Source organism: Nyctibius grandis, chromosome 10 (genome assembly GCF_013368605.1).
Source record: "Nyctibius grandis isolate bNycGra1 chromosome 10, bNycGra1.pri, whole genome shotgun sequence".
In the NCBI taxonomy this organism is placed as follows: domain Eukaryota; kingdom Metazoa; phylum Chordata; class Aves; order Nyctibiiformes; family Nyctibiidae; genus Nyctibius; species Nyctibius grandis.
The window spans coordinates 13,688,483-13,702,748 of NC_090667.1; the positions used below are offsets into that span (position 1 = coordinate 13,688,483).

Below are 14,266 nucleotides of genomic sequence, written 5' to 3' on the forward strand. Positions count from 1 at the left end.
GGGAGGACTGGGAGAGGCTGTGCTGCATTACTGGTGTTACTGGGAGCACTGGGACAGGCTGTACTGGTGTTACTGGTGTTACTGGGATCCCTGGGGCAGGCTGTACTGGCGTTCCTGGTGTTACTGGGATCCCTGGGACAGGCTGTACTGGCGTTCCTGGTGTTACTGGGATGCCTGGGGCATGCTGTACTGGTGTTACTGGTGTTACTGGGAACCCTGGTGCATGCTGTGCTGTTTTACTGGTGTTACTGGGATCCCTGGGGCAGGCTGTACTGGCGTTACTAGTGTTACTGGGAGCCCTGTGGCAGGCTGTGCTATGTTACTGGTGTTACTGGGAGCACTGGGAGAGGCTGTACTGGCGTTCCTGGTGTTACTGGGATCCCTGGGGCAGGCTGTACTGGTGTTACTGGTGTTACTGGGATCCCTGGGGCAGGCTGTACTGGCGTTACTAGTGTTACTGGGAGCCCTGTGGCAGGCTGTGCTATGTTACTGGTGTTACTGGGAGCACTGGGAGAGGGTGTACTGGCGTTCCTGGTGTTACTGGGATCCCTGGGGCAGGCTGTAGTGGCGTTACTGGTGTTACTGGGATCTCTGGGGCAGGCTGTGCTGCGTTATTGGTGTTACTGGGAGCACTGGGACAGGCTGTACTGGTGTTACTGGTGTTACTGGGAGCCCTGTGGCAGGCTGTACCGGATGTACTGGTGTTACTGGTGTTACTGGTGTTACTGGTGTTACTGGGAACCCTGGGTCAGGCTGTGCTATGTTACTGGTGTTACTGGGAGCACTGGGAGAGGCTGTACTGGCGTTACTGGGAACCCTGGGTCAGGCCGTGCTGTGTTGCTGGTGTTGCTGGTGTTACTGGGAGCCCTGTGGCAGGCTGTACCGGATGTACTGGTGTTACTGGCGTTATTGGTGTTACTGGGAACCCTGGGTCAGGCCGTGCTGTGTTACTGGTGTTACTGGGATCCCTGGGACAGGCTGTACTGGTGTTCCTGGTGTTACTGGGAGCCCTGGGGCAGGCTGTACTTGGTTACTGGTGTTACTGGGATCCCTGTGGCAGGCTGTACTGGCGTTCCTGGTGTTACTGGGAGCACTGGGTCAGGCTGTGCTATGTTACTGGTGTTACTGGGATCCCTGGGGCAGGCTTTACTGGCGTTCATGGTGTTACTGGGATCCCTGGGGCAGGCTGCACTGGCGTTACTGGTGTTAATGGGAGCACTGGGACAGGTTGTACTGGCGTTCCTGGTGTTACTGGGATCCCTGGGGCAGGCTGTACAGGTGTTACTGGTGTTACTGGGATCGCTGGGGCAGGCTGTACTGGCGTTACTAGTGTTACTGGGAGCCCTGTGGCAGGCTGTGCTATGTTACTGGTGTTACTGGGATCCCTGGGAGAGGCTGTACTGGCGTTCCTGGTGTTACTGGGATCCCTGGGACAGGCTGCACTGGCGTTACTGGTGTTACTGGGATCCCTGGGGCAGGCTGTACTGGCGTTACTAGTGTTACTGGGAGCCCTGTGGCAGGCTGTGCTATGTTACTGGTGTTACTGGGAGCACTGGGAGAGGCTGTACTGGCGTTCCTGGTGTTACTGGGATCCCTGGGGCAGGCTCTGCTGTGTTACTGGTGTTACTGGGATCCCTGGGGCAGGCTGTACTGGTGTTACTGGTGTTACTGGGATCCCTGGGACAGGCTGCACTGGCGTTACTGGTGTTACTGGGATCCCTGGGGCAGGCTGTACTGGCGTTACTAGTGTTACTGGGAGCCCTGTGGCAGGCTGTGCTATGTTACTGGTGTTACTGGGAGCACTGGGAGAGGCTGTACTGGCGTTCCTGGTGTTACTGGGATCCCTGGGGCAGGCTCTACTGTGTTACTGGTGTTACTGGGATCCCTGGGGCAGGCTGTACTGGCGTTACTAGTGTTACTGGGAGCCCTGTGGCAGGCTGTGCTATGTTACTGGTGTTACTGGGAGCACTGGGAGAGGCTGTACTGGCGTTCCTGGTGTTACTGGGATCCCTGGGGCAGGCTCTACTGTGTTACTGGTGTTACTGGGATCTCTGGGGCAGGCTGTGCTGTGTTACTGGGATCCCTGGGGAGGCTGTGGCGGCGTTACTGGTGTTACTGGGAGGCCCCCCCCCCCCGCTGGCAGCCGGCCCCTACATCTGGCCGCCCCCGCCCAGCTGTTTGGTTACCGGGGCAACCGGCTGCCCGTAAACACATGGGGGGGGCGGTGCCACGCCCTCGGCCACGCCCCCGGCCACGCCCCCCGCCTCGCGCCAGAGCCGACCCCACCCCGGAGCGGAGGCGCAGGGACCGGCTGGGGACGGGAGGTACTGGGGGCACTGGGGGTACTGGTGGTACTGGGGATACTGGTGTGACTGGAGGTACTGGTGATACTGGTGTTACTGGTGGTACTGGTGTTACGGGTGGTACTAGGGGTACTGGTGTTACTGGGGCTACTGGGAATACTGGTGTTACTGGAGTTACTGGAGTTACTAGGGGTTTGGGGGTTATTGGAGTTACTGGGGTTACTGGGGATACTGGAGTTACTGGGGTTATTGGAGTTACTGGGGTTACTGGGGATACTGGAGTTACTGGGGTTCTTGGAGTCACTGGTGATACTGGAGATACTGGTGTTAGTGGGGGTACTGGGGCTACTGGGGCTACTGGTGTTAGTGGGGGTACTGGTGTTAGTGGGGGTACTGGTGTTACTGGGGCTACTGGGGGTACTGGAGATACTGGGGTTCTGGAGGTTACTGGGTCTACTGGTGTTACTGGGGATACTGGGAGTACTGGTGTTACTGGTGTTACTGGAGTTACTAGGGGTACTGGGGTTATTGGAGTTACTAGGGGTACTGGGGATACTGGTGGTACTGGCGTTACTGGAGTTACTAGGGGTACTGGTGTTACTGGGGGTACTGGATGTATTGGTTTTATTGGGGGTATTGGGGCTACTGAGGGTACTGGTGTTACTGGTGTGACTGGGGGTACTGGTGTTACTGGGGTACTGGTGTTACTGGGGGTACTGGGATTACTGGTGTTAGTGGGACTACTAGTGTTACTGGGGTTACTGGGGCTACTGGGGGCACTGGTGTTACTGGGGCTGCTGGTACTACTGGAGTTAGTTACTGGAGTTACTGATGGTACTGGTGTTACTGGGGCTGCTGGGGGTACTGGTGTTACTGGAGTTACTGGGAGTTCTGGAGGTTACTGGGTCTACTGGGGATACTGGTGTTACTGGAGTTACTAAGGTTACTGGGTGTACTGGTGTTATTGGTGTTACTGGTGGTACGAGGGATACTGGGAGTACTGGAGTTACTGGTGGTACTGGGAGTACTGGGGATACTGAAGGTACTGGTGTTACTGGGGCTATTGGGGGTACTGGGGGTAGTGGTCTTAGTGGGGCTACTGGGGGTACTGGGGTTACTGGTGTGACTGGAAGTACTGGTGATAGTGGTGTTACTGGGGTTACTGGGGGTAGTGGTGTTACTGGGACTACTGGGTGTATTGGTGTTACCAAAGTTACTGGGGGTACTGGGGGTACTGGTGTTACTGGAGTTACTGGGGGTTCTAGGGATACTGGTGGTACTGGGGTTGCTGGGGCTACTGGGGTTGCTGGGGCTACTGGGGTTACTGGAGGTACTGGAGTTACTGGTGTTACTGGGGCTGCTGGGGGTACTGCTGTTACTGGAGTTACTGGTGGTACTGATATTACTGGGGGTACTGGGGATACTGTGGGTACTGGTGGTACTCGGGGTACTGGTGTTACTCGGGGTACTGGTGTTACTCGGGGTACTGGGGCTACAGGTGTTACTGGGGGTACTGGTGTTACTGGGAATATTGGGTGTACTGGAGTTACTGGAGTTACTGGGTTTATGGGAGTTACTGGTGGTACTGGTGGTACTGGGGCTACTGGTGTTATTGGCGTTACTGTTGTTACTGGGGGTACTGTTGTTACTGGGGGTATTGGGGCTACTGGTGTTACTGGAGTTACTGCTGTTACTGGGGGCACTGGTGTTACTGGGGGTACTGGGCCTACTGGTGTTACTGGAGTTACTGATGGTACTGGGGGCACTGGAGGTACTGGGCTTACTGGAGTTACTTGGTTACTTGGTTACTTGGTTACTTGGTACTGCTGTCACGGGGGCTACTGGTGTTACTGGTGTTACTGGGGGTACTGGTGTTACTGGGGGTACTGGAGCTGCATGTGCTGGAGGTGACTGGAATTGCTGGAGTCACTGGTGTTACTGGGCTTACTGGGGTTACTGGAGCTGCTGGTGTTGCTGGAGTTACTGGTGTTACTGGAGTTGCTGGACTCATAGGGGTTACTGGAAGTGACTGGAGTTACTGGTATTACTGGTGTTACTGGAGGAGTTGCTGGTGCTGCTGGAGGTGACTGGTGCTACTGGAGGAGACTGGAGGTGACTGGAGTTGCTTGTGTTGCTGGTGTTGCTGGAGGTGCTGCTGTGGCTGATGTTCCTGGAGACTGGGGGTTACTGGAATTACTGGTGTTCCTGGAGACTGGGGGTTACTGGAATTACTGGTGTTGCTGGAGAGAGGCATTACTGGGGTTACTGGTGTTGCTGGAGAGGGAGGGTTACTGGGGGGTTACTGGGTGATACTGGTGTTACTGGGGGACTTGGAGGGGGATGAAGCTACTGCAGTTAGTGAGAACTGGGGTGTTACTGGGGAGGTCACTGGTGTTACTGGGGGTTACTGGTGCAGGGCCCACACAAGGGTGGTGGGTGGATGCTGTGGGTCACAGTGTTGCTGTGTCCCCTGTAGGTGTCCCCATGTCCCCTGGGTGTCCCCACGGGTGTCCCTGTGTCCCCTGGGTGTCCCTGTGTCCCCCAAAAGTGTCCCCGTGTCCCCGGGTGTCCTCTACGAGTGTCCCTGTGTGTCCCCTATAGGTGTCCCTGTGTCCTCTGGGTGTCCCCCATGATGTCCTTATGTCTCCTGGGTGTCCCCTGTGTCCCTCATGACTGTCCCTGTGTCCCCTGGATGTCCCCTATGGGTGTACCCTATGTCCCCAAGTGTCCCTTGTGTCCCCTACAATATCCCTGTGTCCCCTGTGTGTCCCCTATAGGTGTCCGTGTGTCCTCTGGGTGTCCCCTATGATGTCCCTGTGTCTCCTGGGTGTCCCCTGTGTCCCTCACGACTGTCCCTGTGTCCCTTGGATGTCCCCTATGGGTGTCCCCTGTGTCCCTTATGGGTGTCCCCGTGTCCCCTGTGGGTGTCCCTGTGTCCCTTGGGTGTCTCCTGTGTCCCCTAAGATATCCCTGTGTCCCCTGTGTGTCCCCTATGGGTGTCCCTGTGTCCCCTGGGTGACCCCATGGGTGTCCCTGTGTCCCCATGGGTGTCCCTGCGTCCCCAGGTGACCCCATGAGTGTCCCTGTGTCCCCAGATGACACCACGGGTGTCCCTGTGTCCCCTCGGTGTCCCCCACGGGTGTCCCCTGTGTCCCCAGGTGTCCCTTGTGTCCCCTACGATATCCCTGTGTCCCCTGTGTGTCCCCTATAGGTGTCCGTGTGTCCTCTGGGTGTCCCCCAAGATGTTCCTGAGTCCCCTGTGTGACCCCATGGGTATCCCTGTGTCCCCTGGCTGTCCCCTGTGTCCCCTATGATATGCCTGTGTCCCCACGGGTGTCCGCAGGTGTCCCCATGGGTGCCATCCATCCCCTTTCCCGCAGGACCATGACCCCCGGGCTGCCCCTGCTGCTGCTGGCACTGGCACTGCGGGGGGGGATGGGGACCCCCCCCGTGTCCCCACCGGGTCCCCCCTGTGGGGCGGCAGCGCTGGTGGCCATCTTGGGGCGCCTGCGGGAGCTGGAGGAACAAGTGCGGGCGCTGCAGGGACAGTGCGGGGACAGCCGGGGACCCCAGGCTGGCACCGGTACATGGGGGGCCGGGGGGGATGTGGGGGGACATTTGAGGGGACATGGGGACATGGGGGGGGACGTGGGTGGACATGGGGAGATATGGGGGGACAATGGGACAAGGGACATCTGGGGGGACATGGGAGGGATGTGGGGGGGATGTGGGGGGACATGGGGGGGGACATGGGGGGGGACATGGGGGGGACATGGGGGGACATGGGGAGATGTGGGGGACATTGGGACAAGGGACATCTGGGGAACATGGGAGGGATGTGGGGGGGATGTGGGGGGACATTTGGGGGGACAGGGGGACATTGGGGCATGGGGGGGACATTGGAACAAGGGACACCTGGGGGGACATGGGAGGGACGTGGGGGAGACATGGGGGGACATGGGGACATGTAGGGGGCGTGAGGGTTGTGGGGATGTTGGGGGGGGGACAGGTGGGGGCTGTGGGGGGACATGAGGGACATGGGGGGGACACAGGGGACGTGGGGTCATGTGGAGGGACATGGGGGACATGTTGGGGGATGTGAGGGTGACATGAGGGACGTGGGGGGCGACATGGGGGGACATGGGGGCTCATGGGGGAACAGGGGGGTGGCACACCAAGGGCCCTGGGGGCCTCGTCACCCCCGTGTCCCCCTCCTTGTCCCCCCACAGGACAGACGCTGTCCCGGGAGCTCTGTGTCCCCCCCGGTGGGGACGGCTGCGGCTGCCCCTCCCCCCCCACCCCTCCCCCCCCCGCCCCTCCCCCCTGTCCCCTCGGCTGCAGTGACCAGGGCCGCTGTCACGGGGGACGCTGTCGCTGCTTCCCCGGCTTCACTGGCCCCCACTGCGCCACCCCCACCTGTCCCCCCGGCCGCGGCGGGCCCCGCTGCGCCCTTGGTACGTCCCCGAGTGTCCCCAAGGGTCACCAAGGGTCTCTAGGTGTCCCCAAGGGTCCCCGGTGCTCACCCCAGGGTCCCCATCCCAGTGCTTCCAGTACCCCCCATCTCCCTCCTCAGCCATTGTGAGCCCTGATGCCACCTTGGTAGGTCCCCAATTGTCCTCGAGGGTCCCCAAGTGTCCCTGAGTGTCCCCAAGGGTTCTCAGTGCTCCCCCCAGTGTCCCCATCCCAGTGCTCCCAGTGCTCCCCCCACCTCCCTCCTCAACCGTAGTGAGCCCTGATGCCACCTCGGTAGGTCCCCGAGTGTTCCCAGGAGTCCCCAATTGTCCTCAAGAGTCTCCGAGAGTCCCTGAGTGTCCCTGAGTGTCCCCAAGGGTCCCCAAGTGTCCCTGATTGTCCCCAAGGGTCCCCGGCGCTCCTCTCAGTGTCCCCATCCCAGTGCTCCCAGTACCCCCCTACCTCTCTCCTCGGCCGTAGTGAGCCCTGATGCCACCTCAGTACGTCCCTGAGTGTCCCCAGGGGTCCCTGAGTGTCCCCAAGGGTCCCCAGTGCTCCTCCCAGTGTCCTCATTCCCAGTGCTACCAGTGCCCCCTGCTTGTCCCCCCTCAGCTATGGCAGACCCTGAAACCACCAGTGTCCTCCAGTGCTCTCCCAGTGCCCCCCAGTGCCCTGGCCCACCCTGAGTGTCCCCATGGTGTCCCTGTCCTGTGGGTGCCCCATATCCTGGTGTCCCCATGGCCTTGTTCCTTGGGTGTCACTTCCATGTCCCCATGGTGTCTCAAGGTTGTCGTGTCCCATGGTGTCCCCAGGGTGTCCCAGTCCCATGATGTCCCCAGGGTGTCCCAGTCCCATGATGTCCCCATGGTGTCTCGAGGGTGTCCCTGTCCCCATGATGTCTGTAGAGTGTCCCCATTCCCTGGGTGCCCTGTCCCTATGCTGTCCCCATGGGGTCCCCAGGGTGTCCCCATCCCATGGGTCCCCCATCCTGTGGTGTCCCCAGGGTGTCCCCATTCCATGAGTGCCCTGCCCTATGGTGTCCCCATCCCGTGGTGTCCCCATGGTGTCTCAAGGGTGTCCTGTCCCCAGAGTGTCCTCAGGATGTCCCCATCCCCTGGGTGCCCCATCCTGTGGTGTCCCCAGTGTATCCCCAAAGGTCCCCAGTGTCCCAAGGTGTCCCAGTCCCATGGTGTCCCCACGGTGTCCCCATCCCATGGGTCCCCCCATCCCGTGGTGTCCCCAGAGTGTCCCCATTCCATAAGTGCCCCACCCTATGGTGTCCCAGTCCCATGGTGTTCCCAGGATGTCCCCATCCCATGGGTGCCCTGGCCCCATGGTGTCCCCAGGGTGTCCACAGAGTGTCCCCAAGGATCCCCAGTGTCCCAAGGTGTCCCAGTCCCATGGTGTCCCCAGGTTGTCCCTATCCCATGGGTGCCCCATCCTGTAACATCTCTAGGGCTTCCCTGTCCCATGGTGTCCCCAGAGTGTCCCCATCCCATGAATGCCCCATCCCATGGTACCCCAAAGTGTCCCCTCGGTGTGGCACCCCATGATGGGACCGTGTCCCCACAGAGATCCCCTCAGTGACACCACGCTTGGCCACTCGCAACCAGACGTCCTTCCGTGTGACCTGGCCCCGCCCCCTGCTGCCGGTGGATGGCTACCAGGTGGCCCTCGTCCCCCTGGTGAGCTGGGGACGGGGACAAGGGTGGGGACAGGTCCCCAGTGCCATGGTGACCCCAGTGTGGTGGCCCCAACATGTTCTTCATCCCCAGGATGAGGTGGCATCTGTGGCCACCCATTAGGGGACACTATAGGGGTGTTCCTATGGTGTCCCCAATGTGTCCCCAATGTCCCTGTTGTCCCCAGAGCAAGCCAGTGGTCAGGCCACCTCTTACTGCCTAACTCAGGGATGGGGACATCTCCCCGCTGTGTCCCTTGTCCCCAGGATGAGCCGCGGTGGTGTCACCCATCTGCTCCTTGGCTTAAGGATGGGTCCCCACGTGGTGTCCCCAACGTGTCCCCAACATGTCCTTTGCCACAGGATGAGCCAGCAGCTGTGGCCACCCTCCTGCTACCTGGCTTGGGGACAGAGATGTGTCCCCAGCATGGTGTTCCCAGTGTCCCCAACATGTTCCCTGTCCCAAGGATAAGCCATCTGCCAGGACATGTCCCCACCATGGTGTCCCCAATATGTCCCCAGTGTGTCCCTAACATGTCCCCCAGCCCCAGGACAAGCCATTGGCTGCAGCCACCTGCCTGGCTCAGGGATGAGGAGGTGACCTCACCACACTGTCCCCAGTGTGTCGCTCCTTAACTGTCCCTATCGTGTCCCCAACATGTCCCCCAGCCCTGGCAGAAGCTCTTGGCTGTGGCCACCTCCCTCCTGCCTGACTGAGGGCCAGGTCCCACCATGGTGTCCCCAGCATGTCCTTGGCCATGTCCCTTGTCCCCAGGACGAGCCAGCAGCGATGACCACCCATGAGTTGCCCGGCTCTGCTGTCACCTTCGAGGTGACAGGGCTGGCACCTGGCCACGCCTTCGAGTTCTTCATCCAGGCCCAACGGGAGCAGCACCTCGGAGCGCCCGGCACCCTGCGCGTCCGCACCCGTACGTGTCACCTGCTCAGTGTGGGGACCGCGAGGGGACAGACATGGGGATGGGGACACCACGGGGATGGCAAGAGGCGTGGGGACATGGGTGGGTATGACACGGGCATATGGTTGGGGACAGTGGTGCCATGGGCAGGGGGACAGGGATGGGGACACCACAGGGATGGCAATGGGTGTGGGGACATGGACGGGGATGGCACGGGCACATGGATGGGGACAGTGGTGCCATGGGCAAGGGGACAGGGATGGGGACATGGACGGGGATGGCATGGGCACATGGATGGGGACAGTGGTGCCATGGGCAAGGGGACAGGGATGGGGTCACCACGGGGATGGCAGCGGGTGTGGGCATGGGGACAGGGGTGGGGCTGGCACATGGATGGAGTTAGGGATGATGGTGGCGTGGTCATGGGTGTGGGGACAGGGATGGGGACAGCATGGCCATGGGAACAGAGGTGACACAGGGACGGGGACAGTGATGGCATAGTGTCATGGGCAAGGGGACAAGGGTGGCATGGGGACAGGAATGGGGACAGCACAGGCACGTGGTCAGGGTTGGCACAGTGATGGGGATGGTGGTGGCATGGTCACGGGTGTGGGGACAGGGATGGGGATGGCATGGGGACAGCGATGGGGATGGCATGGACTTGGGGATGGCATGGACTTGGGGACAGCATGGACAGCTTGGGGACAGGGATGGGGATGGCACAGGGATGGGGTTGGGGACAGTGATGGCATGGTCATGGGTGTGGGGACAGCAATGGGGACGGCTTGGGCATGGGGACAGCATGGACAATGTGGGGACAGGGCTGGCATGGACATGGGGACAGAGATAGGGATGGCACAGGCATGTGGATGGGGGTGACACAGGGATGGGGACAGTGATGGCATGGGGACAGGGGTGGCATGAGCAGAGGGATGGGGACAGGGATGGGGATGACACAGGAATGGTGACAGGGACAGGGACAGTGACGGCATAGTCATGGGGACGGGGGTGGCATGGGCACAAGGATCGGGACAGAGATGGGGACAGCCATGGAGATGGCATGGGCATGGGGACAGGGATGGCATGGGCATGGCACGAGGAGGGGGACAGCATGGGGACAGGGATGGGGACAGCATGGACATGGGGACAGGGATGTTCTGGGAACATGGATGGCATGAGCACGGGGATGGGGACAGTAATGGGGACAGCCATGGAGATGGCATGGGCATGGGGACAGGGACAGCATGGGCACAGGGATGGCATGAGGATGGGGACAGCATGGGCACAGGCATGGTGACAGGGACAACATGGGGATGGTGATGGGGACAACAGATGGAAGGGAACAGCGTAGGGATGGGGATGGCGTGGGGACAGGGACAGCATGGTGGCAGGGATGGGGACAGGGACAGGATGGTGACAAGCATGGGGATGGCAGAGGGATGGGGATGTCATGGCCACAGGGGTGGGGACAGAGGCTGCCACGGGGACAGGGACTGGGATGGCCACAGGGACAGGGACGGTACCTGCAGCCTCTGTCCATCCCCGTGTGTCCCTGTGTTCCCACGGCTCTGTGGGGTCACATGCGTCTGTCTGTCCTGGTGGGTCTGTGTGTCACCGGTCGGTCCCCGTTGTGTCCGTGTGTCCCCTTGGGTCTGTGTGTCCCCATGTATTTGTCTGTCCCCATGGGTCCATGTGTCCCCATGGGTCTGTGTGTCCCCACGGGCTCATCTGTCCCCATGGGCTTGTCTGTCTCCACAGGCTCGTGTGTCTCCATAGGCTCATGTGTCCCCATGGGTCCATCTGTCCCCATGGGCTTGTGTGTCCCCGTGGGTTCATGTGTCCCCAGGGGCGTGTGTGTCCCCATGGACTCATCTGTCCCCATGGGTCCTGTGTCCCCATGGCTCCACATGTCCCCACATCTCCTGGTGCTTCCCTGTGTGTCCCTCTGTTGCCTGGGTCCGGATGTCCCCAGTCTGTCCTCGTCACTCCATCTGTCCCAGTCTGTTCCCATGAGTCTGGGTGTCCCAAGCCTGTCCCCATAGGTGTCCCCAGTCTGTCCCTGTGCGTCCATCTGTCCCTGTCCCTTCCCATGTCCATCCATCCCTGTGTCCCCCTCTGTGGGTCCCCGGGCTCTGGCAGATGGAGACTTTTGGGGACAGGTTGATGACCCTGGTCCCCTTTGCTCTCGCAGTGCTTGCCCAGACTCTGCCCACCCACAGGGGGTCCCCAGGATCCACTCAGGGTTCTCTGGGATCCCCGACGTCACCAGTGGCCCCAGCGTCACCATCAGCCCGAGGGTCTCCGGCATCCCCAAGGTCCCCCGTGTCACCGGCATCCCGGGGGTCACCAGGGTCCCTGGGATCACCGGCATCAGCAGTGTCACCAGATACATCCTTGGGGTCACCAGGGTCTTTGGGGTCACCAGCAGCCCCAGCGTCTCCAAGATTTCCAGCAGCCCCAGTTTCTCGAGGGTCCCCATCATCCCCGAAGTCCCCAGCATCACCAGAGTCCCCAGCATCACCAGCATCCCCAGCATCCCCAAGGTTACCAGTGTCCCCAAGGCCCCCAGAGGCACCAGCATCCCCAGTGTCCCCAAGATCACCTGCATCTCCACGGTCCCCAGCATCACCACAGTCCCCTGTGTCACCTCCATCTCCGTGGTCCCCGGTGTCCCCAGCATCCCCAGTGTCCTCAGTGCTCCCAGGTGGCCCATCCCTGCATGACCTCGGGGCCAAGCTCTCCTCCTACAATGGCTCCTTGCTACAGCGCCTGGAGAGCCACCTCCGGGCTACAAACTTCCCTCTTCGGGGCAACCAAACAGTGCCGGCAGTGGCCCGTGCCATTCTCTCTTACCTTCTACGCCGCAGTCCAGCCCCGTTGCGTCACCAACTTCTCCGCCAGATCCCCCACCCCAAGCCCCAGTTGATACCGGGGGCCGCCGGTGAGGCTCTGGTGGACCTGGATGGGTTGCGAGGCCATGCAGAGACTGTGGTGATCCGTTACCGGCTCCTGGAAGAGCCGGAGGGGGCCGAGGGGGAGCTACAGGTGCCGGGTGACACGACGGTAGCCCGGGTGCCAGGGCTGGTACCGGGGGCCACGTATCGGGTGGAGGTGCACGGCGTGGTGCGGGGGCACGTCTCCAAGTCCTACACGTTCCTGGTGACGGCAGGTGGGTGACAGGGATGGAGATGGGGACAACATTGCAGGGGAACATGCCATAACCACCCACTCCTCTTTGGGGTTGCAGGGGTAGGTGGCACCCATGAGCCCCCCCTGGAGTGGGAACAGATGTATGAGATGGAGTTGAGTGAGCCCCAAGGTGCTGTAGCCAAAACAGGTACCATGGGGTGGTCCATGGTGGTGTTGGGAGGGGGCTGGGTGTTCAGGCCGAGGTAGGCTTGGTAGATAAGTTGGGGATGGGTAGGTGGGTGGTTGGATGGGCGGGTGGGTGAGTGGATAGTTGGGTGGATGGATGGATGGGTTGGATGAGTGGATGAGTGGATGAATGGTTGGATAGATAGCTGGGTGGATGGATGGAAGGATGGGTGGGTGGGTGGGTTGAATGGGTGGGTGGGTGGATGGGTGGAAGAATGGTTGGATAGATAGCTGGGTGGATGGATGGAAGGATGGGTGGGTGGGTGGGTTGAATGGGTGGGTGGGTGGATGGGTGGAAGAATGGTTGGATAGATAGCTGGGTGGATGGATGGAAGGATGGGTGGGTGGGTGGAAGGATGGGTGGAGGGATGGATGGGATGGATGGGTGGGTTGAATGGGTGGGTGGGTGGATGGGTGGAAGAATGGTTGGATAGATAGCTGGGTGGATGGATGGAAGGATGGGTGGGTGGGTGGAAGGATGGGTGGAGGGATGGATGGGATGGATGGGTGGGTGGAAGGATGGGTGGAGGGATGGATGGGATGGATGGGTGGGTGGAATGATGGGTGGGTGGGTGGGTTGAATGGGTGGGTGGGTGGATGGGTGGAAGAATGGTTGGATAGATAGCTGGGTGGATGGATGGAAGGATGGGTGGGTGGGTGGAAGGATGGGTGGAGGGATGGATGGGATGGATGGGTGGGTGGAAGGATGGGTGGAGGGATGGGTGGTTGGATGGATGGGATGGATGGGTGGGTGGAAGGATGGGTGGAGGGATGGATGGTTGGACAGATGGATGGGATGGATGGGTGGGTGGGTGGAAGGATGGGTGGAGAGATGGATGGTTGGATGGATGGAAGGATGGGATGGATGGGTGGGTGAAAGGATGGGTGGAGGGATGGGTGGTTGGATGGATGGGATGGATGGGTGGGTGGAAGGATGGGTGGAGGGATGGATGGTTGGACAGATGGATGGGATGGATGGGTGGGTGGGTGGAAGGATGGGTGGAGGGATGGATGGTTGGATGGATGGAAGGATGGGATGGATGGGTGGGTGAAAGGATGGGTGGAGGGATGGATGGTTGGATGGATGGATGGGATGGATGGGTGGGTGGAAGGATGGGTGGAGGGATGGATGGTTGTATGGATGGATGGGATGGATGGGTGGGTGGGTGGAAGGATGGGTGGAGGGATGGATGGTTGGATGGATGGGTTGGATGGGTGGGTGGGTGGATGAATGGTTGGATAGATAGCTGGGTAGATGGATGGAAGGATGGTTGGGTGGGTGGATGGATGGATGGTTGGATGGGTGGGCTGGATGGGTGGGTGGGTGAATGAATGGTTGGATAGATAGCTGGGTGGATGGATGGAAGGATGAGTGGAAGGATGGGTGGGTGGATGGATGGGTGGGTTGGATGGGTGGGTGGGTGGATGAATGGTTGGATAGACAGCTGAGTGGATGGATGGAAAGATGGTTGGGTGGGTGGTGGTTGGATGGATGGAAAGATGGATGGTTGGATGGGTGGAAGGATGAGTCATGGGTG

At 60.5% G+C, this 14,266-nt stretch overlaps 1 protein-coding gene across 5 annotated transcripts in view; it reads left to right on the forward strand.

Annotated features, from left to right (window-relative positions):
- The first annotated feature begins 2,295 nt into the window (after positions 1 to 2,295).
- Positions 2,296 to 14,266, forward strand: part of LOC137667575 (tenascin-X-like) — a 60,957-nt gene continuing 48,986 nt past the window's right edge. For 3 of the 5 annotated variants that reach the window (XM_068408404.1, XM_068408409.1, XM_068408407.1), the window contains exons 1-7: positions 2,328 to 2,378; positions 5,684 to 5,886; positions 6,533 to 6,757; positions 8,328 to 8,440; positions 9,212 to 9,365; positions 11,545 to 12,522; positions 12,601 to 12,690. In XM_068408404.1, the coding sequence (XP_068264505.1) occupies positions 5,688 to 5,886; positions 6,533 to 6,757; positions 8,328 to 8,440; positions 9,212 to 9,365; positions 11,545 to 12,522; positions 12,601 to 12,690 (1,759 nt within the window). In that variant the 5' untranslated portion in view covers positions 2,328 to 2,378; positions 5,684 to 5,687. The other 2 variants (XM_068408405.1, XM_068408408.1) reach the window with 2 other exon arrangements.